We start from the raw sequence: 26,729 nt of genomic DNA on the forward strand, positions 1-26,729 counted from the left end.
TCTCAGAGATTCTACTACTCTTCACATGCCAAACATGAAGTTAAAGACAGACAGGCCCCATATATACCAAAATAGCAATCTTATTCATGGTAGTAAAACACTGGAAACAAAGTTGGTGAACCATTTTGGAAATGGCTGAAAAAATTGTGATAATGAATATGACAGAATGCTAGGGTACTGTAAAAAAAATCACAGAGAAGTAATCAACGTGGAAAATACATAGGAATTGATATATAGTGAAGTAAGAAGAACCAGGAGAATAGTATATACAATCACTGTACTAAATGAAAATAACATCAAAGGAACATGAATTCAGATTAATTATAAATGACTAATTGTAGTCATTAAGAAATGATGCTAAAACACACCTCTCTCTTCTAGAAAAGGAAGCATGAGACTAAGAGAGTATGCATATTTTGTTCCTATGTGCATTTATTTTGCTTTACTGTTTTGTTTTTAACATGGAAGTTTCATTAGGGCAGGGCATGGAATATGTACAAAAGATATCAATAACATTAAAAAGTATCAAGTAAATTAATAAATAAAACACAATCCTTCATTTAATAGGCATCCATGGGTAAGAGACTTCACCTCTCTGATCTTCTCATTTGTTTCAGAAAGTTATTGTGAGGAAAGTCTTAAACCTTAAAACATAGAAATATAACTTATCATTACAAATTATTATTATTCCCACCAAGAGAATTCCACTTTGATACCTCATTGTGGTATGAAGGTGAAAGAGCTCTCAAAGAAAATGTCAATAGAGCTACAAGGTCAGGCACATCTTATTCAAGCTAGGAACGGGTTGAGTGTGGACTCAGTGACAGATGCCTATTGCCTGAGGACCAATCTAGGTAAGTTAAAAGAGGCTCATCATCTGGATTACCATAGCAACTGACAAGGAATTTCTATGAATTAGCAATTAGCAAAGGAGTTAAGATGTGCATTGGTGGAAAGGAATGCCCAGTGAAATCAATTATCCTTAAAATATTGAAGTATAAAACTATTATTAGTGATAACAATGATAATAATACATGACCATGGTTTAGAGCTTTAAAATATTAGGTTCCTCCAAAAAAGTGAAGCAGCCTGCCAAACCATTATCTATAATGGAGAGACATCAAACACAATACCTTATTTGGCCAGAAAAATATAGCAGGTTGCTGTGTTGTATTTAGGGTCTTATACTCTCTACTTCATAGTGCCTTTTTGTTCCTCGTTTTCTTCTTCTTACCATTAGTGCAAGGACAGAAAAAAAATGACTCAAGCTTCTAAAGTTATGAGGTGTTTCTCAAGATTGAGATTACCTGTTAAATCAATGATGGAGCCACCCTACTCACATGCAACAGTTAATGAGAGAAGCTAACACCAGACCTCTTTCTGCTGACTTATTTCTTTTTTCTTCAAATGCATCAATGGCAAGACATACTCTGGGCCACTCAGGTGAAAGAGGAGTGAATCCATCATTTAACAACTGCTTATGGCTGAGATATAGTAATCTCTTCCCACTGGTGTTAGCAACAATTTGGGAGAATAGTAGGAATAGGCCTTGTGTTATTTCCCCCCATTAACTTGTGAAAAATCCATTTGTCTTGTTACCAAATCATAGAGCATGTGTTAGGAACAAATTGCCTTAATTCTGATGCTTTTGAAGCATTCACTGTTTTCTGATTAAAATTCCTTTTTATAGACTTTTAAACTTTTTATATTTAAGCTACTACTTTATTCAAATATTATAAAAGTTTTAGAATGTACTGTAGCATAGAGTTATTTAGGCATCTTTGAAGTTATACAGATATTTAAAAAGCTGTGTGAGTTCTCCTTGGACTTTTGGGAGTTTATTAGCTAAATCAGTTTTTCAATCTTGGATTGTGGAAAACCACTGATTAGAAGTTGAAATTAAGAAAGTGAGCAGGTAGCAACATCTAAATGCAAATGAATTCTGAAAAATGAAACGCAATTAAAAAAACATGCTTTCTAAAAAAACCCCCAGAAAAATATAGTAAAGAGGCAAGTAAGAAATGCCCTTGCAATACAACTGTTTCAATCAACTAGAAAGGCAAGATTGCCATCGGCATGGAAAGTACTACTTTAAGAGATAATGACTAACAGAAATACACAAAAATCCATGATTCATAGTGCAATAAAAACCATAAAAGAGAAATGTTATGCGTATAGTCCCAGGGGAAGTGGAAAGTACTCACTGAAGTGGGAAAGAACAAACCTAGTACATAGACAGAAGCTAGTATACATACAACACAGGTGAAGTGCTAGTCAAGGAAAGCAAGTGTTTCACAAGGAGTGGAAAAAGAAATGGGAAATTAAAAAAAAACCACTTACTGGAGAAAACCACATGACTTTAAGAATCCAAATTGTCAGAGCAAAATTCACAACTAGGATGATAAGTAGAAGAAGGACAAAGAGGTAGAGGCAGCGCTTCCTCCAGCCATAAATGCCAATTTTGTAGACATACTGGTTCTCTGGCCTCTCTAGGCTTGTGCCTTGTGTTGTTGTAGTGTACTGTTCACGTACCATCTGCTACAGAAGAAGAAAAAACTCTCATTAGTTATTAACACAAAGACAATAAACAGAATGCAAGACATCTAAAGAGAAAAGGACTTGAAGAGTTATAATTATATATGATGAGTCCAACCAAATATGATAAGCGGAATGTACCATGGCATATAATTAGCAGATAAAAAAATCTTTTTATTTTAAATATCAAATGTTTATATATTTAAGCATACTTTTATATTTCCATAACAGAGAATTTTATTTACCATATTGTTATTTCATTATGAGAGATTTTACTATAAGTTAATACTAGATAGTATTATAGTTATCACATATTTCTAAAAATTAAATGATTAAACAAACGACATTTCTATGCACCCTTGCCCAATTTTACAAAGCCAGTAAATAATGGAACCAAGATTTAATTCTAAATATAATTCTTGGTATATTCTTGTTAAGACACAAAACATGCTAAGACATGAAGATGCTAAAATAGAAAATTTAACACTGGCTTAAACATAATTATTCTAATAATTTTTCTCAAATGCAATAGGAGCAAATAATCAATTGGTAACATAAAGCAAATATGCAATTAACTGGCCTTTTTTTTAAACCTAAAGCCCATTTTAAATCTTCACATAAAATATGAAACCTTAACTCTAAAAGCCACATTTATATCTTAAAACTAGTTTCTTCCTAGAATACTCAAATGGATCTGAGATCTCAATGGTGATATTCCTTCCAACAAGGGAGAACTCACACCCTCTGTGCCTGACCATTCTGATGGACTCTTGTCCATGTCTTCCGATAATTTCACAAAAGAAGTTCCACACAACATGCTGGGCACCACTGGTACTTTCTCCTAACATCATAAGGATACCAGTGTCACACAAAAACTAGTTACCATTTATCCCTCACTTATATAACCAGCCCATCTTTTTTTGTTCATACATTCCCCCGATAGCATACTTTTCTCTTGTTATTCTTCATAGTTCCTTATTTACTGTGTATTGCAGGCTGTTCATGCCACCTCCCACCATTGCCCTGTGAGTGATAACCTATTTTTAACTCTTCAGAAACTATAGTATTCTGTGACATGTAGACATACAGCAAAATTAGTTGAGTATTAATGTAACCTGCTCCTATGCCATGCTCTTATCTGGTATGAATTATTATTTGACTGATGGCCAAGGGAGGTAAAAATCTGTAAACAGAGAGAGGCCTGGAAGAAAAGTGCTAATAATTGATATAATAATAAAGGCAGCTAGGTGATATGGTAGAGTACTGGCCTGGAATCTGGATGACATGAGTTAAAATCCTGTACAGATTTTTGATGGAAAGAAGGGATTCTAGGAAGCTAAGATGAGGTGCAAGTATATTCCAGGCAAAAAGTACAGCCAGTGCAAGGGTGCAGAATGGGAAATAGAGTATTATGAGTGAGGGACAATGAGAAAGCTAGCCTTTCTTGATCCCCTTAGCTGTTACTATTCTCTCCCCTCAAAAAATTCACCTTGCATTTATTTTGTGCATTTAATTTATGTTTATGCTGTCTATCTATATTAGGTATGACCTAAACTCTTTGAGAGCAAAAACTATTTCAGTTTTGTCTTTGTACTGTCAGTACCTAGGGCAAAGTGTTCTTAACTTGGAGTCCATGAACTTGCTAAAAAAATTTGGTAACTTTCTTGGTTATGTTATTAATGTTATGAACTTTATCTTATTCATTTATCTTATCTTATACATTTAAACATGTTATTCTGAGAAGGGCATCCATGGGATTCACCAGACTGCCAAAGGGATTCATGACACAAAAAGGATTAAGAAACGGTGGCCTACATGTTTGTTGGTTGCTTACCAGGAACACCATAATAAGAAATAACCAACTATCCCAGGAAATGATGTTTCCTATTGCTTTGGGATACACAAGAAAATCAACTGATTTACCAATTTATTTATTTGACTCTCCCAGGAGAACATGTGAGACATCTTTCCTACAACTTCTGCCTTTGTTTAGGTTTCATGTATAAACATGAATGTTAGGGTGAATATGATTCAGTTCTTCAAATAGCACTTTTCATTCATTTGGTTACTTGACAAGAACATCAAACTTACAGTGCCAACAGCTAAATTAAAATCTATTGACAATCTTAAAATCTAGTGATTCTTGACATCCTCTACCTTTTTTTTCCTGCTCTGTCACTGATACTGAAGAAGTGGGAAAGGGCCATTTTGAATTTTTCTTTGTGTAATGGATTGCCATGATCAATTAATTATCAGTTGGCCAGACTACAGATGGAGTTTCTCTGTACTTAGCTGGGTTGGTCTTTGGAAAGCAGACTGTCACTAAGACTGTACTCAAAACATTTCTATCATAGCTGATGCTGTCAGAACTTTCATTCTCTTGCCACAACCTGCAAGAACCTAGGATCACCTCCACATCATGAAGCAGCAACAGAGAAAAACTTTATGAAAGAATGTCCAGAGTACAGTTGATTAAAGTATCAAATCTGCCTTTACTTCCTCCATTTCCAAGAGAGAGATGGCAGCCTCGACCATTCATTAAACTCAAATTAATTCTGTGTAAGAATGACTTAAGTTGTTTAACAATAACAACAGTTGGCAACATCTGTTTCAACTCCACTAATGTAAAGGAGTAAAATGCATTGAACAAATGTTTGGAAATAATCCATGTGCTATTTATTAGTTAGGTGATTCCATTCCAGAAGCAGAATGAATTGGAAATGACATGAGATCCACTTTCCTCTAATTTAATACCCACAATTAAGACTTCCTCAAGACAAACTTAATTGTATACAATTCAATTCACAGAGGATTCACAGAGATTTTGATTTTGCTCCTGGGAATAAGATCAACGTTCCCAACACACTCAATTTTGCAAACCACAATTAAATTATATCATTGCTGAACTGCTGAATTTACTTAAACTCATTTAAAAAATCTTTGTAACATTCTTGCAATTACCCTCTATTTACAATAAGCAGTTAGGCATCCTGGAGGATTAGAAATAATACATGCAAATGTACGTCCTGAATATGTTTCTAATTTTCTCCTGCATTGATGTTTATGGAAATGATCAAAATTTCAACTACTTACCAGACTTTATATCTTTTCCTAAAAATTTCTGCTGCCTATTCACAAATGAATATGTGAAAGTATAGGATTTCAGGAATACATTTCAATGAGTTTCTCAGTCAGAGTAAGTGGCTTAACAATGTCAATCAGACGAAGAGCTATTGTATGGTGCCAATAATCATTTCCTCTTTCCTCAAAGAAACACTGAAAATAGGCCAGCACCACAACAGGGAAAATGTGATTCGACATTGCCAATATCTGGTTATAAAGGCAGTGAATCATTAATGAGGCATAGTATGAAATATCCCTCTCTGAAGACAATCATAGAGAGGATATATAATGATATTTTAGGGATGGTTTAAAAGAAGTTCTGCTTAAATAGAGGGTAATGATGTAGGACTTTGTGAATTTCTTTATTGCTCAATGTGTCACCCACATAATTTTCTGAAACTCTAATTAAAACATGCTGCTATTCTTGAACCCCAGAATTGGAAGGGGATTGAGGCCATCTAGTCTAAGCTGTGCTTAACCAAGAATCTCCTCTCCATCATATCTGAGTAACCTTCCAGACTTAATAATATTTCATTTTTCTCCAATTACATGCTAAAACAATTTTTAAACATTTTTTAGAAAAAGTTTTGGGTTCCAAATTCTATCCTTCCCTCCTCCGTCTCTGAGATGATAAGCAATCTGATATAGGTTATATGTGTGCAATCACATAAAAAATTTCCATATTAGTCATTTCTGTACAAGAAGACTTGAATAAAAGAGAGAAAGAGAAAAAAGAAAGGAATGAAGGAAGGAAAGAAAGAAGGAACAAAGAAACAAAGAAAGAAAAAGTAAAAATAGTATACTTCAGTCTATATGCAGACAGTATCAGTTCTTTCTCTAGAGGCATATAGCATGCTTCATTATTAGTCCTTTGGGATTGTCTTGGATCATTGTATTGCTGAGAATAGCTTAGTTATTCACAGTTCTACATGGTACAATATTGCTGTTGCTGTATACATCTCTCTCCTTGTCACTTTGCTTTTCATCAGTTCACGTAGGTCTTTCAAGTCATCCTGGTTGTCATTTCTTATAGTACAATAATATTCCATCACAATTATATACCACAACTTGTTCAGCCATTCCCCAATTGATGGCATCCCTTCGATTTACAATTCTTAGGCACCACAAAAAGAGCTGCTATAAATATTTTGTACAAACAAGCTGCCCTTATTTTTTAATCTCTTTGGGATATAGACTTTTAGACTTTTCTTGAAGAGCCTCAAGTGAAAGGGAATACCCCACCTTCTGAGGCAGTCTATTTCATTTTTTTTTTGTTGATTTGTTTCATTTGAGTCCAATTCTCTGTGACCCCATTTAGAGCTCTCTTGGCAAAGATACTGGAGTGGTTTGCCATTTCTTTCAGTTCATTTTACAGATGAGGAAACTGAGGCAAAGAAGGTTAAGTGACTTGTCCAGGGTCACATGGTTTCTGAGACTGGATTTGAACTCATATCCTCCTGACTCCAGGGATGGCACTGTGCCACAGAGCTGCCAAGTCCACTTTTAGATCATTGCAGTTGTTAGGAAGATTTTCTTTATTACATAAAGCCTAGATCTGTGTCTTTGCAACTTCCATCCATTGTTTCTATTTCTACACTCTGGGCCTAAGTAGAACAAATTTAATCCCTCTTCCACTTTCAAATACTTAAAGACATTTATTGTACCCTGACCGTCTCACCCCACTCTACTAGTTTTTGTTTTTTCCAGGCTAAATATCCCACTTCTTTCAAACAGTGCTTCTGTAACATGAACTGGATGCCCTTTGCCACCTTGGTCACCCTATTCTAAACACTCCCTAGCTTGTAAATGTTCTTCCTAATATGTGGTACCCGAAATGAACAGAATATTCCACATGTGCTTGATCAAAGCAAAGTATAGCTGGGATATCTGTGCCTCAGCACAGAAGACTGGGCCTCTCTTGCAAAGCCTATGATTTCTTTACCTTTCTTTTTTTGGTCACCATAACTCACTATTTGTTGACTCATTGAATTTCAGTCCACTAAAACCTCCAGGTTTTTTGATAAATTTCTATTTAGCCTTGCCTCTCCCACCTTGTACTGACTTTAGGAACTAAACTATAAGACTTTGTCCTTATACTTATGAAATTTCAATTTGATCTTTTTGAATCCTTTCCAGCTTAACTGAAAATTTGCTAAGCATCATTTACACTCTTATTCAAGTCATTGATAAAATATTAGCACAGGATGAAACACAGGTCAGTGATTGCACTCTCCTAAAGATCTCCTTCTAAATGGCACTGAACCACCAATGACAACCCTTCAAGTATTTTCTTTCAACCAGCATTCTGATGTTATGCTTTAGAAAACACGCTTTGCTTCAGATTTTTCTTATACTCCAATCCTAAAACTTGGAACTGATATCTATGTTATAAAAACCTGTTTTTAGTGTCTGAATCAATGCTGAATCTGTATAACTTCCCTGATACTTACTTCTTTGCTACCATTAACCTCCAGCTTCTGGCTCTCCATTGATCCTCTGCCATTCTGCTGGTCACAGGGCACTGCAACCTAAAAGATCACAGCTGTTGCCAAGAAAGTCTCACATCCGGCCCATTTACAGGGCTGGGGTCCTATCTCCAGGCAGGGCCATGTTAAACAGTACATGGAATATCCATATCTATGAAAAGTTCTAGTTTGAAAATTCTGGTAGGTAGTGGATACATTCTCCAAGTTGAGAGATCAGATGAGTACAAGACCAGAGATATATTTCTTTTGCTTTTGTTTTTGTTTGTTTTTTTGGTTAGGCAACTGGGGTTAAGTGATTTGCCCAGGGTCACACAGCTAGTAAGTGTCAAGTCTTTGGTCTGAGGCTGGATTTGGACTCAGGTTCTCCTGACTTTAGGGCCGGTGCTCTACCTACTTTACCACCTAGCTGCTTCCAGAGATATATTTCTTAAGTGATTCATGCTTGTATAGATTATCCACCCATAATTTTGGGATGTCTGCCTCATAGCCAATTCTTTTTCTTCTTCAATTAGCATTAGACCTTGTACCTAAAGTCAAAGAGATCTAGCTTCTCGAGGACCTGAAGAAGCTGATGATGAGAGCTCATCCTAGGTATAGGGGTTGAAGTAGTGAATACATTTTAGAAAAAAAAGACAGAAACCCTGTGGATTAGGAGTAGAAGAATAAGGAGGTTAGAAAAGGGGCTACTTGAACAGGACTGCTTAATTCTTAATCTTGTGCCAGACTAATTGAATAAGGCAAGATCATGAACTTATTATGCATCTCAAGAATACAGGAAATTCTCTTCTAGCATATGAAGAGTATTTGTTCATTAGAGTAGATTATAACTGGCTTACAGTAGACATCCAAGGGATCAGATTTCAGTCAGAGAAAAGAAAATGATGGAGAACTCACACCATCTTTGTAGGAAGAATTCACCCCGTCTTTAATACTTTCTGGCGGTGAGGATAAGAGTGGAAGTGGGGGTTAGGGTTAGAATTAATCCTTTATGAAGTCCTTGTGAGAAAAGCTTTCAGGGAATTCTTGTGACAGCAGAACCTTTCCATTTGACTAGATATTAATTCAGTCTGTTTAGCTCAATCGAAGGATAAAATCTCATTTACAATACTTTTATCTAGGATGGGTTTTATTCAACTCAGGACTCTCATGACTTACATTGAGCCCCAAAGACTCAATTTAATTTTTTTCTATAAAACTTTATTTTGGTATTTCATAACCTGAAGGCACATTTTTCGTAAGTTAAATACATGAATATTCAATTTTTAGAAAGGTTTCACTTTACAGTTTAGAGTGGTGGTGCATGCTGGTAATTTTCAAGATAGGGACTTCAAGAAATCACTATATCTGACCGTAGGCCTTTGGGTAAGCAACTCTGGTCATCAACTATGGAGGTAATCTTTATTTTATAAATAGTCAACTGACGACAAGACTTGAATAATCATACATTTATTTACTAAAGCAAAGTTTTTCTAACCACTCATTTAATCTCCCCAAGACTTCATCCTCTAATTGAATACTTTAATTATGGGTATTTAGGAAGTACTTTTACCATGCTGTACATTAGAAGGTCATTACTATCTCAAAAGTAAACCTTTGAAATGCTTCATTTAAATTATGAAGGAACAAAGAGGTTTTGAATGTTTTTCTTTAATGAAGCACATGAAATTATTTGAACAAGACAGGCATATCTATTTTATCAAATATATTTAGGTATACTAATTCAACCAAATCAACTTCAGAAATTTAGAATATTGGGCTCTGAACATGGCACCATCTTATGTCCTCTTCCTCTCTTAATTTTTCTTTTTTAAATTCCAAAGATGAAATGTCTTGCTCTTTTAATTTACATATTTGAGACATTGAATGTACTAGGTGAAAGAAAGAAAACATTGTTCTGATACTTATAGAAGCCATTGCTATTTTTTTATAAAAACTTTTATATAAAAACAAATAGATTTTACAGAAAAAATTACACTGGATCTTTGGGGTTCAATTTAAGTCATGACTGTAAATCTATTTGATTTTAATCAAATTTGCCTTAGATCTTACTTTTATAGGTAGTAATAATTAATATCTTACATTTTTATAGCACTTGGTTACAAATTACTTAACACACATGGTCTTATTTGATCCTCTTAACAACCTTGTAAAGCAGGTAGAACAAGTATCATTATCCTTATTCTACAAATGAGGAGATGGAGGCTTCCAGATGTTTAGTGACTTGCCTAGAGTAACCAGTGGCAACTCTCAGTCCCTGGTTTTCTGAGTTTTAATAAACAGTGGTTTCTTTCATTAGCAAAAAATATATATATTTCTAAAATGGTTCATGCCTAGTAATGAAATTTATCATAATTTATATCATGGAATTCAGGACCCTAGATTTTGAGCTGTAAGGGACCTTAGAAGTCATTGAATCTAACGCTTTCACACTTTACACATGAGGGAAATGAAGCAGAGACAGGCTAAGTGACATGTCTAGGATTGTATACTTAGAAAACAACTGAAGCCGAACTAAAACTTACATTTCCCTGATACCAACCACTATTTCTTCTTATGTCTTGGGGGTAGAAATGAATTCTGGACTCTCAAGGGCCATGCAGCAAAGTTTTGGCTGACCCTATAGCAGCATGGAAAGGCTAAGTAGGGCTCAGTGAAGACTATATGCCTGTTATCTGTAAACCTGCCGAGATACACTCAGGAATGCTTATCAGGTGGGCTGTAGGTGATGGCTTTTTTTGTTTGCCTGCTTATACCAACTGACAAAAACCATATACCATGTCATATATTGATTTCTGTCAGTGAAGGGCGTATGGTCTCTTGATTCCTATATGCTGCTCTCATAGCCAGTTCCTTTTTTTCAGCAGTTAGCATCTGATCCTATATCAAATATCCTTAATACTACAAAGAAAATTGTGGCGGAGTGTTACCTGTTACACTGTTATCTATTTATACTACTTTTCTATGAGTATAACATCAATATAAATACTGTAGCATTAAAAACTTACTATATCAAGATATTGTTAAGTTTGTTTTATTTATTTGAACAGACCCATGATTTCATGGGTATAGGGAGCTTCCAATGAGGAACTTCTTCTAGTAAGAAGATTGGTACCTGCTCAATAATTTGCAGGTTTAGAAATGTAGAAATTTAGAAATATATGTTTATTGAATACATCATATAATGGAAAGAAACCTTTCCTTAAAATTAAAGGCATCCAAAAGTACAATGATAAGTTGCTTCAGGAAGAGAAGGTACCTTCCCTCTGGATGTTTTCAAGCACAATCTGGATGTCTACTTGCCAGGTATGTTTTGGAAAGAATTTTTGTTCAGGTATAGGTTGGGCCATTTAGAGTCATTCAAAATGAACCAGAGTGCTGGTTCCCTTTGAAAGAGAACAGACAGTAGGCAGGATGAACATTCTGTTTAGCAAATAAAATACAAATTTAAAAGATGTAAAAAAGTATGGTAAGATTTATATTCTCTCATAGAGCTAAAAATAGAAGGAAATGAACAGGCTCTATATTCCTATATCCTCATTTTACAATGGGGAAACTGAAGTCTAGGAAAATTGAGTGAATTGCCTGAGGTCAGATGGCAGTAATCCTCAAAGCAAGTCCTCTATTCATATTGTTTTTGTTCAGTCATTTTCTCAGTCATGTCCGATTCTTCATGACTCCATTTGGAGTTTTATTGGCAAACATATAGGAGTGGTTTGCCATTTCCTTCTCCAGCTTCTTTTACAGATAAGGAAACTGAGGCAAACAAGGTTAACTGACTTGTCCAGGGTCACATGGTTAGTAACTGTATAAGACCAGATTTCATCTCAGGAAGATGAGTCTTCCTGACTGCAGGATGGGCGCTCTATCCACTATACCATCTAGCTGCCCAGACATTTTGCCCCCTATATACTATAAGAATCTAGTGCCTCCCACATATGGCAGGAAAGTTTTGGTTGAATATCATAGAATCTCAGAGTTGGATGCTGTGACAGTAGGTGTGTTCTGACAAAGTTATCAACGTATTTTGGCATGAGAATTGGCATGGGATGCAAAACTTTGGGAATACCACTATAGAGTAGCCATTTTGTCCTTGATTCAGCATTTTCCAGCTGTGTCTGCTATGTCAAATGGCAGTATATTTACTGGCCAGTCAATGTCTTTGAAATTTCTCTATGGTAAGAAATATCAGTTGTAGTAATTGTTTTTTTTTTTAGCAAACATTATCATAAACTGTAAAAGCCAACTTGTTTTAAGATTCTTGAGTCAAGAAAAGATCAATTTTATTCCAAAGAAATCTGTAATTTGCAGGGACAAGAATGTGGTCCAGTGTTTAAATCACAAAAATGAAGTAATAAATTCCTTCAAGGTAATTATTGGTGCATGAAGAGGAGTGACCAAATTGGGATGCTAGGTTCCAGTTCTAGCCACCTTAGTCTAGGTATTTATCATACTACCATTAGTATAAAAGTGTACTCAAAGTTTGCTTCTGGAGAGAAGCAGTCCATAGTGAAAGTTCTAATTTGTGCTGAAAAAGAAAATATTCTGACAAGGAGAGATGAAGAAACGAATCAGAATGCACAGTTCTTCTTTGAACTGACCAGAATAAACCTATTTAGAGTTTCATCTATTACTTCTAGTGACATGAGCACCTATGACAATGTACTCTACATAGTAGGACCTAAATGTTTAATCTGTAAAACTGAAATGAATTGATGGGCTAGTTCTAGGATCCTTAAGAGGGAAAAAAAGAGCTTTGACTCTGGAGTCAGAGAACCTGGGCTTAAATCCCAGCCTCTCATGATTAATACCTTTGTGACCTTGGGCAAATTACTTCAACTTTCTGGGTCTTGGCTTCTTCAACTGTAAAGTCAAGAAATTGGACTTAGATGGTCTCTGAGGTCCCTTCTATCTCTAAATGTATGACCCTATGGAAGACTGCAAAGGTAGCAGCAGTGGCATAGGTGGTAGGTTAGTTACTAAAACTGTACAGTGAACTGAGTTAGAATTCCTTAAAATCCCAGAAGTTTGTTTTATCATCCTTATACCATATTTTGATACATGAAAATTCAAGATAGGTCAAGGACTAGATCATTTCTTACTATAATTCTATTTGTGAACCATAGAGGAAAGCAATTTTGACAACTTGATAACTTCTTTTCCCTTTTCTAATCCAACACTTTAATTTTCTCTTTGAGGAAACTAAAGTCCAGAGAGGTTAAATGCTGCAAATGGTCACACAGGTAAGCGACAGAGGTAGTATTTGAATCCAGGTCCTTTGCCTCTAAATCCAGTGCTGTTTTCACAATTATAGAATGTTATAGTTAAAAGAGTTCATCTTTTATAGTTAAAATGTTAAAATACTTAAAATGAGATCATCTAGTCCAATCCTATTATATACAGTTGAAGACAATAAAAGAGGTTAAACAAATCACCAAAGGTCACATAACTAGTCAGTGCTTGCACATCAACCTCACAGGGTATTATTTTTTTAGGTTAGAAAAATCTAATGAGAAAAAAATTTCATTTCCTTTTAGCCCAGAATAACTTCATAAAAATGATGATGAAATAGAGGAAAGGTTCACCATAATGAAATAATTTATAGTATTAAATATGACATCTGACTTGGACTCCATTCAGGGGCAAGGGGGCTAATTACTCTCCAAATTTGTTATTACTATCTTTTAAAATAATTGACATTAATACAAATAATAAAAATACTTCAAAAATCTATGATTTCACTAGGGTGGGTACTCCTGCCATTAATCCAGATCACAATCCCTTGAAGACTTAATAAATTGTCTTTGAGAATTGCTATGTCTAAAAAATTCATCACTCTGCAGCTAGCCTGGTTGAGTTTGCCCAAACATAGCTAGGAGGAATTCCCAGAAAAGAACTTTTAGCTGTGTTTTGGTTTAGGTTAACTGCATTGGCACATCCCTCAAGCATCCAGGCCACTTACATACAATGAGGAGATGTCATATTAAGATATTAGTGGAGAACAATAGCAATTCAAATTTATGCAGGACTTTAAAGTTACTCTTTATCCCAATTTTCAGATGATGAAACTGAGCTCAGAGACTTTAAGTGGGAGACAAGGCAGTACAGATGGAAAATCATTGTACTTGAGTCATAAGATCTGGTTGAAGTCTAAATTCCTCTTCCTCCCCAATCTTCCCTACCCATTTACTATCTTTTATAAATTTGGACAAAGTACTTAATCTCTCTGGGTCTTAGCTTCCTCATTTGTAAAATGGACTAAAGGCCCTTCCTAGCTCTAAAAGTATGTTTCCATGACTTGCCCAAGGTCACAAAAGTAATTATGTGACCTGGCACTATAATCCTAGTTTCTTGATTCTGAGATCAGTGCTTTTGCCACCATGCCATATTACTGATATGAGAAGCTAAGAATATTAGGGCTATAAAGGACCCTAGTTATACTCTCCCACCTATAATTCAATATGTAAAAAGTGGGCAATGACAGTGGAGAGATGTCTGAGGTTATGGCATAGATACAGCCAATGAAACTATATCATCTCCATCTTTCCTATTCCTAGTAATCAGTTAAAATCCATAGGAATTGACAGAGGGTAATAGATTTAAAATTAATCAGTGTGGCATAAATATGGTATAATCCCCTAAAGACATTATTATTCTGAAGAACCATTTTATTTTTCTAGGTGTGAAATGTTTTCAGGGTCTAAAAACCTAACACATTTGTGTTGGAGGCATATTTCATACACCTCAAAAAATTTATAATTATTCTATACACAGAGGTTCCATTGACTTCAATGGGAACTCCATGAACAGATGGAGGAAAGAGTTGGGCCTTTTACTTTTAAATGAAGCAAAGAGAACAAATAGTAGAGAAAGTGATAGATTTATACATTATTTTCTATACCCTTTTATTGCTGTAATAATATGATTGATGAATATGCCATAATTCATTGGTTGAAACTTCTTTCATTTCACATCTCATCAACCAAGCATGCTACTCCATTTTCTAGCATGATTGTTAATTCATAAATGCTTTGTGTTTGAACAGTTCATTTTATGGCTCAAGATCATATAATGTTCCACATCCAAAAAATGAACTGATTTGGATTTAGGGAGAGAGCTTAATAGCCAGTGAAGCACAGTTTCATACTTTTGCTTTTCTACTCAAATATCCCAGCCAACTGATATTTTGGTTAATATGCATGTCTATGGTTAAAAAAAAAAGGTGAGGGAGAGACTTCTGTGTCTGGAGCAGATAACCTATTCATCATTTCATTCCCCAGACAATTGTTATTATAACAATCACAACTCACAATTATATAGTATCTTAAGATTTTATAAGCTTTGAGAACCTACTGCCTGTGAACTAGGCAGCACACAACTTATTATCTAGGGGAAACTGAGGCTCAGAGGAGTTGAGGAACTTGCCCATGGGCACAAAGCTGGTGAGCTTTTAAGCCAGAATTCCAATGCAGATTTCCTAATGCCAAGTAGGCACTCTTCAGTACGCTACTCTCCTTTACTCTTAAGTCCTTTTGCAAAGGGACTAAGTCCATATATATCTATAGACTTTATGTGTGCATGTGTATATGTATATATATATATGTATATATATATGTATACATTTAATGATTGTTATTCATTTTTATTACACAAGGAATGATATTACTGTAGGTGAAATCTGACATGATCAATCCAGTTGAAATGCTGTTCAATTTGCTTGTCTGCTATTAGCAGTACTATACTTGAGAGCCTGTGGGCAAATTGAGTTTCTAAAAGAAGCCTTTTGATAAAGGTCACTGGGAACATTGCTACTTCACACCTTAGTGAAGAGAAAGGAGAACAGATGGGAGAGACTAGAGTGATTTTCTTCTCCTAGGAAGTGATGAGAAAACGCAAGAGATTTTCACATCTCTAAGGAAAGAGAGAGAGAGAGCGAGCGAGCGAGAGAGAGAGAGAGAGAGAGAGAGAGAGAGAGAGAAGAGCTAGAGGAATGTGGAAGTGATATGAGATCTTGTTGGCTGAAAGAGAGACATATCCTATAATCAACTTGGTGAGCAGATACAATGAATTCTCCAAGACAAAAAGAGAATAATGGAAGCATGGAATTCTGGAGGTGAGAGAAAGGAGGTCAACTCACTCACTTTACTGAGATGAATCAAAGGCTCAGAGAGTTTCAGTGACTTACCCCTTGTCACACAACTAGTAAGTAAAACCTGCCAACCGACAGATAAGCTAATAAGTACTTTAAGCAAGAAGCATAAAATTTGAAGATAAACAATTTTGGTATCAAGTTAAGTTTGAGTGTGAACTGATAAGGTTATAATGGTAGTAATAATAAAAATGGTGGTAATTATGCCTTGAATTTGTTTAGCACTTTTCAGTTTCAAAGCATTTCAAAAGACATTAAACAATTTTATGCTAACAACCACCTCATGAGGTAGGCAGGCCAGTATTATATCCCCATTTTACTAGTGAGGTCACTGAGGCTCAGAAAGCCTCAAAGTCAAACATCTAATATGCAACAGAACTGGCATCACAGTCTAGGTCTTCTGAAACCAACTCCATTGCTTTCTTCTGCCACTACAACAGGAAGAATTAGCATTTTTAAAAAAATAAAGCATGCCCTTTAAAGAAGGATTAAATGAGATGAGGCAGACTATAAATGCTGTAGGAGTTTAGAGAAGAGAGAGAATAATGAAGTCTATAATAGGGAAGTCTTCATATTAGAACTTGAAGGAGAGAGAGAATTTGGATAAGCAAGGGTAAGAAGTCAGCATTATAAATGAGATGAACAATGTGATTGAAGGCATGAAAGTAGGTATGACTGTAGCAGATTCTAAGTTTGGGAAGAGAATCTGCCCAGTTAGAATAATCTTTCGGATAGGGAGGGAGATTAAAAAAAGTCCTCCAGGAAGGAAGGTGGGAGTTGAATACTACAGGGGTTAAAAGACAAACAGAGAAGTTGAAATCTGTGGCAACAGGAATTGAGGAGTGAGAAATGTGAGACAGGGGAATGGTATCAGCAAAAAAAAAATGGTGTTGAAAGAGTTTAGTTCTACAGCAAAATGTGGGATGAGGAAGATAAGGGATGAAACCTGGAAAGAGGAAGAAAATGGTGTCAGGGAAGACAGCTTGAAGACAGAGAGGAAGAAATGAATAATGGGTGGCATTAAAACAATCAATAGGACTTGGTTGATTATGGGGTATGGGAATGAATTTTATCAAGCCTTGCATTGTTCACTCATTTAATATAGTTAGCCTTGTCTTCACAATCAAATTTTAAACCACTTGAGGTAAAGGACTAGGTCTTATAGTTCATCTGTATTCCCATAACACTTAGTACAGTGCTGAGCAACAGAAACTACTAAATACGTATAATAAACTAAGTTTCTAATTAAGGTTTGAGAAGCTTCCCAGAGGTAATTATAGGTTAGCATTATTGATGAAGCTGATTTAGCTCCCTCTTACTTCTATGCTTATATTGTTTAGACCTGTGATAAATCAACTAACAAGTTTTTACTAAGTACCTACTATGTGCCATGAACTGGAGAGACAAAACAAACATGCAGCAGTCCTTGCCCTCAAGGAACTGATCAGAGTGAGTAACAAAGATATATTGAACACATACAAAATAGTTTTGGAAGGAGGGCACTAGCAGCCAGAGCAGCAGGAATGGTTTCATGATGAGATGGAGCTAGAGCTGAGCCTTGAGAGAAGGGATTCTATGAGGTGGGAAGAATGTGTTCCTGGAATTGGGTTCAGCCAGTGTGAAAGCATGGAAATGGGAGGTGGATTGTTATGCGTGAGTTATACCATAAACACGTGTTTAAGTAGACCTGTAGAAGATGGGAAGACGGGTGACAGATAATGAGACTGGAAAGATAGGATGAGGCCAAGTTTTGAAAAAACTTTAAAAACAGAGGAGTACATACTTATATACATACACACATACACACATACACATAAATTTATGTATATGTATATATAATATATATAAACACGTGTATGTGTGTATATGTATATAATATATATGTATATGTATATATATATAAACACGGTTGTGTATATATATAGGTTTATATGTATATATGTACATATACATATATATATATATACATATATATATAGGTTTATATGTATATATATGTACATATACATATATATATATATACATATATATATATATACATGCATATGCATACACACATATATATTCTTTCCTAAAGGGAATAGAAAGCCAATGGAGTTTACTGAGTAGAGTAAGACTTATATTTAAGGAAAATCACCTTTGTAGTTATGTGGAGCATGTATTAGGAAAAAGATTTGAGGTCAGGATGACCAACCTGTGATAAAGTCTGTGATTTATTTATTCATGGAATTGGAGAAAAGAAAATTAATGTAATTAAGTAGTATGAGAGCCATAAAAAACAAAAACAAAACATAAGGGGCCTCTCATTCCCCAGATTTTTCCCATTGTTCTAGAACCTTCTTCTATGTACCTTGAATAACTTACAGCATTTTCTAGAATACAAATTTTCTTTTCTTTCTGAGATGAAAGAAAAGTTTCTTTCTCTCTGCTCAGGGTGATTTACATGGATAGCTTCAGTGGGGTCCTCAGAGTCTTTGATAAGTCCAATTCAAATTCAGAGCAGGGAAATATGAATATTTTCAAGAGGTAGAGCATTTGGAGGAGTTTGTAAAAGTCTTATTAAAGCTAGGGACACTGGGAAAGGAAATTAAGTTTAAGCCATGGGCAACACCATCCTTCTAGTCACTCAGACTTGTAACCTTAGAGTCATCCTTGACCATGTATTTCCCCCTATTCCATATAATCACTTGTTAAGTCTATAGCTCTTGCATCCTAGGCTGCTAGGTATGACACAGAGCACTAGATCTGTATTCAGGAAGATCTGAGTTCAAATCCAGACTCAAAAACTTACTAGCTGAATAAGCCTGGACAAGTCACTTACCTCTTTCTGTCTCATTTTTTTCATTTGTAAAAGGGGCATAATAATAGCACCTACCACCCAAGGTTATTGTGAGGATCAAATGAGATAGTATTTGTAAAATATTAGGTCAGTGTCTGGTAAACAGTAGGCTCTTAATAAATGCTTACTCCTTCCTCTCCCTTCCCCAGTTACTTTCTCTTTATTCACAGGGCTACCACAATAGTTAAAGTTCTCCTTACCTCTAGCATGGACTATTGTAACAACCTTCTAACTGATCTTCTAGCACCAATTTCTTCCAATACATCCACCTCACAGATTTCAGTTTCAGTTCCTAAAGCACAGGTTAGACCATGTCACTTCCTTGCCCCAGAAGCCTTAGAGACTCCCGACTGCCTTTAGGATAAACAACAGACTCTTAAGGCCTTAAAAGTCTTTAACAACGTGGAACTAACCTAAAAATATTTTATATTACCTTCTCTCACACTCTACATTTAGCCAAATTTATCTTCTTGCTGTTCCCATACACAGCATTCATCTTATATCAATACCTTTACACAAACTGTCTCTCATGTCTAGAATGATCTCTTTCCTTACTTCCACGTGGCTTCCACATGAAACAGCTAGATTGTATTATGGATGGAGTGCTGGGTTTGGATTCTGGAAGACCTAAGTTGAAACATGGCCTCAGACACTTACTAGCTATGTGACTCTGGACAAGTCATTTAACCTCTGTCTGCCTTAGTTTTTTCATCTGTAAAATGGGGATAAAAATAGCACCCACCTCCCAGGTTTGTTGTGAGGACCGAATGAGAAACATGTAAAGAACACTGGACACCTCAAAGTACTATATAATGTGTAGCTATTATTACATAAAGAAAAGTTGTATTTATATAACATTTTAAGGTTTGCAAAGTACTAAACCTTATTAGATAGGAGCGGGCAGGTAATTCTGGTTAGGAGAGGAAAGGCCATTTTGATGGAAAATGCTTAGTAATACAGTAGTTCTGAACAAGCTTTTGAGTGAAATATGGATGAACAGGTAAAATGAGGATAAGTGACTTGAATATACCAGATTTAATCCAACAGGAATGCCCACCTACAGTAATTCAGTAGGTATATTAAGTGAGGGAAATTTTTTTTAGTATTAGTGAGTAGAGCTGAAACTTAAGAGACATTCATTCTGATTGAGGCTGCCAAATGAACAATCTAAAATTGTTCTGGGAAGGAATTCAATTAAATTTAAACCACTCAAAATGTATAAAGTACCTACTTCCTGCCCACTACTCTTGCTCCTCCCCAATCCCCCACAACTTTTTAGGTTGCTGAGGGAAGACAGAGAAGGAAAGTAATGGCAGTTTTATGCAGTATGGAAAAAATTGGGATGAAGGCTTATTTTCAAGAAGAAAAAAAATTCTGTGGTCTAGTGAAGCTAATGAAAGTTTGACCAGATTGAAAAAAGACACTTTTAGAGGGCATATCTCAACCGAGGGTATTGAAAGTGATAGTAGTCTGAAAGGGGATTAAAGGAAGATTATAGCAATATGGTATCCATAGAATAACAAAAGAACCAGGATGCCTTTAGCACACTGTGGATGTTCTCTACAGACAAAGGACTTATAGAAAAACATAGACCTAAATTGCATAGGGTGAGAGAGGTGGTGGGTGATCCCACTAAGGAGGAGGTAAGTAGATGAAATCATTTACCATGAAGTATTGAAATTAGTCATAAGCAGATCATAAGTAACCTTGGGTTTGGAGCACATTTCAAAGAAAATAAATTTCATTAGCTTAGCAAAGCTGAGAAGAGAGCCAAGATGGTGAACATAATCAGCCCTTATGGATACTGTCACAGTCTTGTCAACATAGTGACAAGAAATCAGTGACTGAATTTGAATAACATTGGCTGAGGAGGCTATGATTGTAAAAGAAATATATCTTTAAGAAACTGGTTTAAAGGAGTTGGGAAGAGTTATCAGAGATTTTTTTGAATATTCTTTTCTGATTTGCTACAATACTTCATCCTAATTTCACTTCTCCATAACTTAGTATTATTGATTTACAAATACTTTTCTTACTTTTAAATCTACTATTTCTAATTTATGCTATTTTTTTGCATATTGTTTAATACAGCATTGAACACCTGCTAGGGCTAGGTGGAAGGGAGACCAAGGATATGAATTTTGTGATAGCCTCTGGCACTAGGGAGTCCCTCCTGGGGGGATGTAGGGTTCCTCTGTTGATCCTTGCTTTCTATGGCTGGGCTCACAGCACCTTGCTCCCTCAGTACAGGTGCAGCTACTACTAAGTCCTTGTACGGGTAGCTGATTTATGTCTAAAGGGAGGCCCATGGGCCAGCCAGAGACTTTGGGGAAAACAAGACTTTAATGAGTTTGGATGCTAAAAATGATACATAAAACAATGGGAGCCAGTTCAAAGCAGAGCTTTATTGGCAAAAGAAAAAAAGGAAAAGGGAGAAGAGGACCTAGCATACAACTCAGAAAGATATGTTAACATAGAGTATCACTCACATAAGGGTAGCACTGCATCAGGGAACAAAGAGACTGGGGTCCATTCAACTGGAAGGGTGTGCTCCTGAGTGACCTTCTGAAAGTGGCATATTTATTCTCTGAATTTGGTGGCCACCAGGAGCTGGCCAGTTTGCATGTCAGGGTTCAGAGCACAAAGAAGAATTTGGGGGTACATAGGTGCAGGGAAAAAATAAACTAATGCTTGGAAAGATATTATTTTTGGACACACAGCTGCACTAACTTTACCAAGCACACTGTTTTCATGAATGTATTCTCTAAGCTACAGCTTCCTTTAAGGGAATACTGTCATGATGGTATCAAGGCCACAAGGTCTAATCTTATAACAATCTGTGTTAAAATATGTCTTGCTCTAGTCCCCCTAAAAACCCTTCTCACATCTAGTCAGTATAATAATAAGTATATAAGCAGCAATATAAAGAAATGGGCAATAGCAGAAAATAAGAGTGCTAAGGGGAACCTGGAAGTCACATCCAACCCATCCCAAAAATCAAAGGAGCAAAATTTACAAATTGTGTTATATAATTAACCAAAATTCACAGCCTGATAATATGCTGAATCAGGGGAAGTCATCTAAGTGCTGCTATCAGGGCCTTTTGGTTCTATAATACATAAATACTAGACAAATTCCTAACCTCCACAGTGGATAGAGTGCCAGGCCTGGAGCCAGGAAGACCATCTTCCAGAGTTCAAATCTGGCTTTAGACATTTACTAGCTGTGTGACCCTAGGCAAGTCACTTAACCTGTTTGCCTTAGTTTCCTCATCGGTAAAATAAGCTGGAGAAGGAAATGGCAAACCACTCCAGTATCTCTGCCAAAAGCTCCAAATTAGGTCCGAAGAACTGGAAACAGCTGAAAAACAATTGAACAACAACACAGTGATCAACAGTAGATTGTCAAAAGGTGCTGACAATTTTGAGATGATATGGACATATTGGATATGTCAATGGATTAACCAGAGGTGGAATAGATAAAAGTTAGCCTGTTTCCCCAGTCAACCCTATAAAAATGAGGCCTCAAACTCCTGTCCCCTGAAAACTCTCCCATTCTCCTGGTTTCCATGTTGCTGAGTATTTCCAACTCTAGTGCATGGTTACGTGACTGACACCTCTGTCTCTCACCTTCCCCATCCCTGGCCCTATGCCAGCTGCCTCTGTACCCCTTTTGCTGCTTTTTGCCTCCATACGCTCTGTGCCTAATTTAAGGGTGACTGTCTCCCTGTTTCCCGCTGCCAGTTGTGGCCTTTCTTGGCAAGTAATTAAAGAACCAGGTATGCCTGCCTCATTTCATAACTGCGTAAATGAATTACTAGTTCACAATCCCACATTTTTCAAGCTACAGCTTCTCCAAAGAAGAGACTGTCATGATGGTTTCAAGACAACTGGGCCTAGTCTTATAACAACGTGGCAATAGTCTCAATTAAGTTTATCAAAGCTTAGCTCACAATTTCACTAGCCCTCATAGGAAGTTAAAATAGAAGAACCTATCAAGCATATATATTAAATGTCTACTGTGTGCAAGTCACTGTACTAAAGTATCAGGTTACAGGATGAACAACTACCTAGTCCTTGAATTCAAGGGATTTACAATCTACCAGGCAGATAGGATGGGAGAATAGTACATGAATACAAGTAAGTATATTTCAAGGTGGAATGTACTGAGAAGAGAAGTCTTATAGAAACAAAACAGTAGAGAAATATGGGAGGAGATTACTTTTGCGAGGTGCTAGGGAACAGCTGATCAGAGATCTTCATGGAAAAGCTGGCACCTTATCTGGTCAGTGAAGGAAAAGAAATAGTTCAACAAGGGTAGATGAGGAGGTACAATTCACCAATAAGTCTCAGGAAATACCTGTTATAAGAGATATAAACAACTTGAATAGCAGCTAGGTGAACCTTTAAAATTCTGGAATTGCAGCTGCTCTCAGAATGTGTTGTAACCCATGAACTACATCACAGAAATGTCTTTTTCTTTTTTTGGATTTGTGTATTACTCAACACATGGGAAGGAATGCTGGGAATGCCTATGCTGCACAAACTCATGAAAGTGGGAAAGGACAGGACTAGGTTGGGGAATAATGAGTTTTCAAGCTTTTCCAGACAGAATGAATGAAGGGGTGTGATGCATAATAGGTTAGAGACCTTAAAAAGGAGACGCTTGTGGGTAGTCCTTCAAGGTTAAGGGGCACATATTCTAACCCTATAGCCAACAGAGAAGTGCTGAAGGCTTTCAAGAAGGGGAATGTAACATTCAGATCCATACATAGTCATGGCTATATGGATAAGTAGGTACACTCAATAAATGAAGGAGTGGGATCCAGGATTTTCCATCTGGAGTTCTGACAAGCAATTTATGGATTATACAGGCTTACAGATGTAAGGAGAATAACTGCACATAAATGCATGTGGGAGTGTAATGTCTGTAGTAATAAAATGGTGCACTTCACAGCAATTATAAGGTTGGCTGGCTTAGTTATAAATTTTATAAGCCCTGTGATAATAAAATAGTGTTGTTCAAAGAAGTTGTATTAATAGATGGAATTATCGGCTCCGTGGAACTTGTAATTCTTGTGACAGAAAATTGACGCAATTCACCAATAAGTCTCAGGAAACACCTATTATAAGAGATATAAACAACCTGTGTGATAGCTAGATGAATCTTCAAAATTCTGGAATTCCAGCTGCTCTCATTATGTGTTGTAACCCCATGAACTACATCACAGAAATATCCTTTTTTGTGTTTGTGTATTACTCATAAGTTTTGGGATACTCATAAAATAACTTATGACACAATTAAAGAGTCCATTGGAAGCCCTACAGTTTAAAAAATTCATTTTCAGTATTTGAATAATTAAAGACTTAATTTGGGGAAATTTGTTTTGGACTTATTTTTTTGTAAAGAACATAAAATCAAGTTTATGCTGTACATCCACAATGGTTCCCTGAATAACCCTCATCAACCACAAATAATTTTGGAATCCAGTCTTTTGACCAGGTAGAAAATAAATGAGATTAAAAAAACAATCTGGGGCAGCTAGGTGGCACAGTGGATAGAGCACAGGCCCTGGAGTCAGGAAGACCTGAGTTCAAATCTGGCCTCACACCAAACACTTGACACTTACTAGCTGTGTGACCCTGGGCAAGTCACTTAACCCAATTGCCTAAAACAAAAACAAAACAAAACAAAATTATCTAATTGATATTCCCTTAAAAAATCCCAGGTGACCAAGAAAGTTTTCACACAAAGGAAAATTTCTTTATGTTTAATATTATGATACTGATACAATAATGATATCAGGAATTCAGTGCTCATTCATTTTATAGAATATGCATTCTGGCCTGGCAGTGTGCCCATAGAAATCTATAGTAGTAATCTAATTAATCACCACATTTACTATTATGTACTGCTGCCAACCAATAATATAAAATTAAAAGAAAGAAACAAGTTGTTAAAACTATTTGCTTTGTCAGGGGTAGAGGTGAACACTTAAATATCCATCATTTACCTTCTGACATTAAAAATGATAATTTGGTCTATAATCTATAAAATCTATCATGTAGGACAGAAGGATTTTTATACTACTAATAAACCTTGAAGACTGTATAGTATGGTTATGATCTTCTTTTAAAATAATTTTCCATTGATATTTTTGTAAGATGTACACAAAACATACAATAATATCATTATACTACATATACACATAATAGTTTATGCTGTTCTTTCCATATAAAGAGAATCCTATTGACTATGTAATACACTTTACATTTTTTCTAGACCCATGAAAGAGTTGTGCTGATCACTCAATACTCTTGCTTAGGTCTCTTTGAAACAAATGACATTGATATGCCAAACAGTTTAGTGGCTTTGAATCACAGAATCTCAGGTTTTGAAGGGATCTCCAAAGTTGCCTAATCTATCTTACAGTTGTGCAAGGGCCCTCTCCACAACATCTCATTCTATTTTGGCCACTCTCATGAAGGAATTTGTTCTTATATCTAAGTTGAAATCACTCATTATTCTCATTTTGCACCCTGGTACCAAGAAAAAAATCTTTCCTTCCTTGTGATAGTCTTTAAAATACCAAAGATAGCAATTACTTCTGCTTTCCTAAAAAGTTTTTCCTTCGCAGATCAATCAATTGCAGTTTCCTCAGGTAAAATTAATCTAATTGGATTTTTCAACACTTATTATTCTCACTTTCATCTGTATTCACCCAAGTCCGTCAATCCTCCAAAGCTTCAATGATTTGTGATCTCACTGATATACATAGTCCCTCCCATGTTGTAGACAGTGACCCAATCATACCTACCCAATCTGCATGACTTTCATTTCTGTACCCCCTCAAATCTATCCCAGGGAAGTTCATCTAATGTACTGGTAATATATTTCACATACTTTTGGTATTGAATGGATACCAATGGGCCATGCAAGCTGTTAGAAATCTTTTACTCTATGAGACTAGTCTGTCTTTTTTGTTTTTTTTGGTCATATATTTCTCTGATAATATCATTTGTGACATTTCTTCAGTGTAATTCCTCATTTGTAATTTGTACCCCTGTTCACACCCATAGTGGGCTTTTTATTTCCCATTGAGTTATTTTTAGCTTTGTTTCTTCCAAGACTGTCATGTTCCATGATTTACACATGTGTGTATGTGTACCCACATATACACATCTCTGCCCCTGGGAAAAAGTTAAGGTCATGAAAAGATCTGTGCAATTTCCCAAAGGTAATCCAGCCCACTTTACTCCTTCAGTTCAATTATGGTCTCAGCTCAACTTCTCCTTACAATGTTGATCCAAGATTCATGTGCTGATATACAAAAGTTCTATAAATTACTCATTCAACTGTGCATCGTGTATGAGCATTATGTATATTTCATACAGTTAGTTTTCTATGTGTGGACAGTTTGGTGGAACACTCCTGAGTGATTATTAATCTAATTCATGTACTTTGCAATGTTCTGGGTTTTGAGTCATTGAACTAAGTAGTGGCAGTAGGAATACAGAGAAATGTTTTAGTAATATGTTTAGGCTAGGTAACATTACTTATTTCTCATGAGTTCTATGAGAATTAATACTAGGAGATGGAA

The 26,729-nt window shown here is 35.9% G+C and overlaps 1 protein-coding gene across 4 annotated transcripts in view; it reads right to left on the reverse strand.

Annotated features, from left to right (window-relative positions):
* Positions 1–26,729, reverse strand: part of SGCG (sarcoglycan gamma) — a 298,874-nt gene that overhangs the window by 197,114 nt on the left and 75,031 nt on the right. For 3 of the 4 annotated variants that reach the window (XM_020997245.2, XM_020997246.1, XM_020997248.2), the window contains exon 2: positions 2,341–2,538. In XM_020997245.2, the coding sequence (XP_020852904.1) occupies positions 2,341–2,538 (198 nt within the window). The remainder of the gene's footprint in view (positions 1–2,340; positions 2,539–26,729) is intronic. The other variant, XM_020997247.2, reaches the window with a different exon arrangement.

This window comes from Phascolarctos cinereus, unplaced genomic scaffold (assembly GCF_003287225.1).
Source record: "Phascolarctos cinereus isolate Bilbo 61053 unplaced genomic scaffold, phaCin_HiC Scaffold_726;HRSCAF=1367, whole genome shotgun sequence".
NCBI lineage: Eukaryota > Metazoa > Chordata > Mammalia > Diprotodontia > Phascolarctidae > Phascolarctos > Phascolarctos cinereus.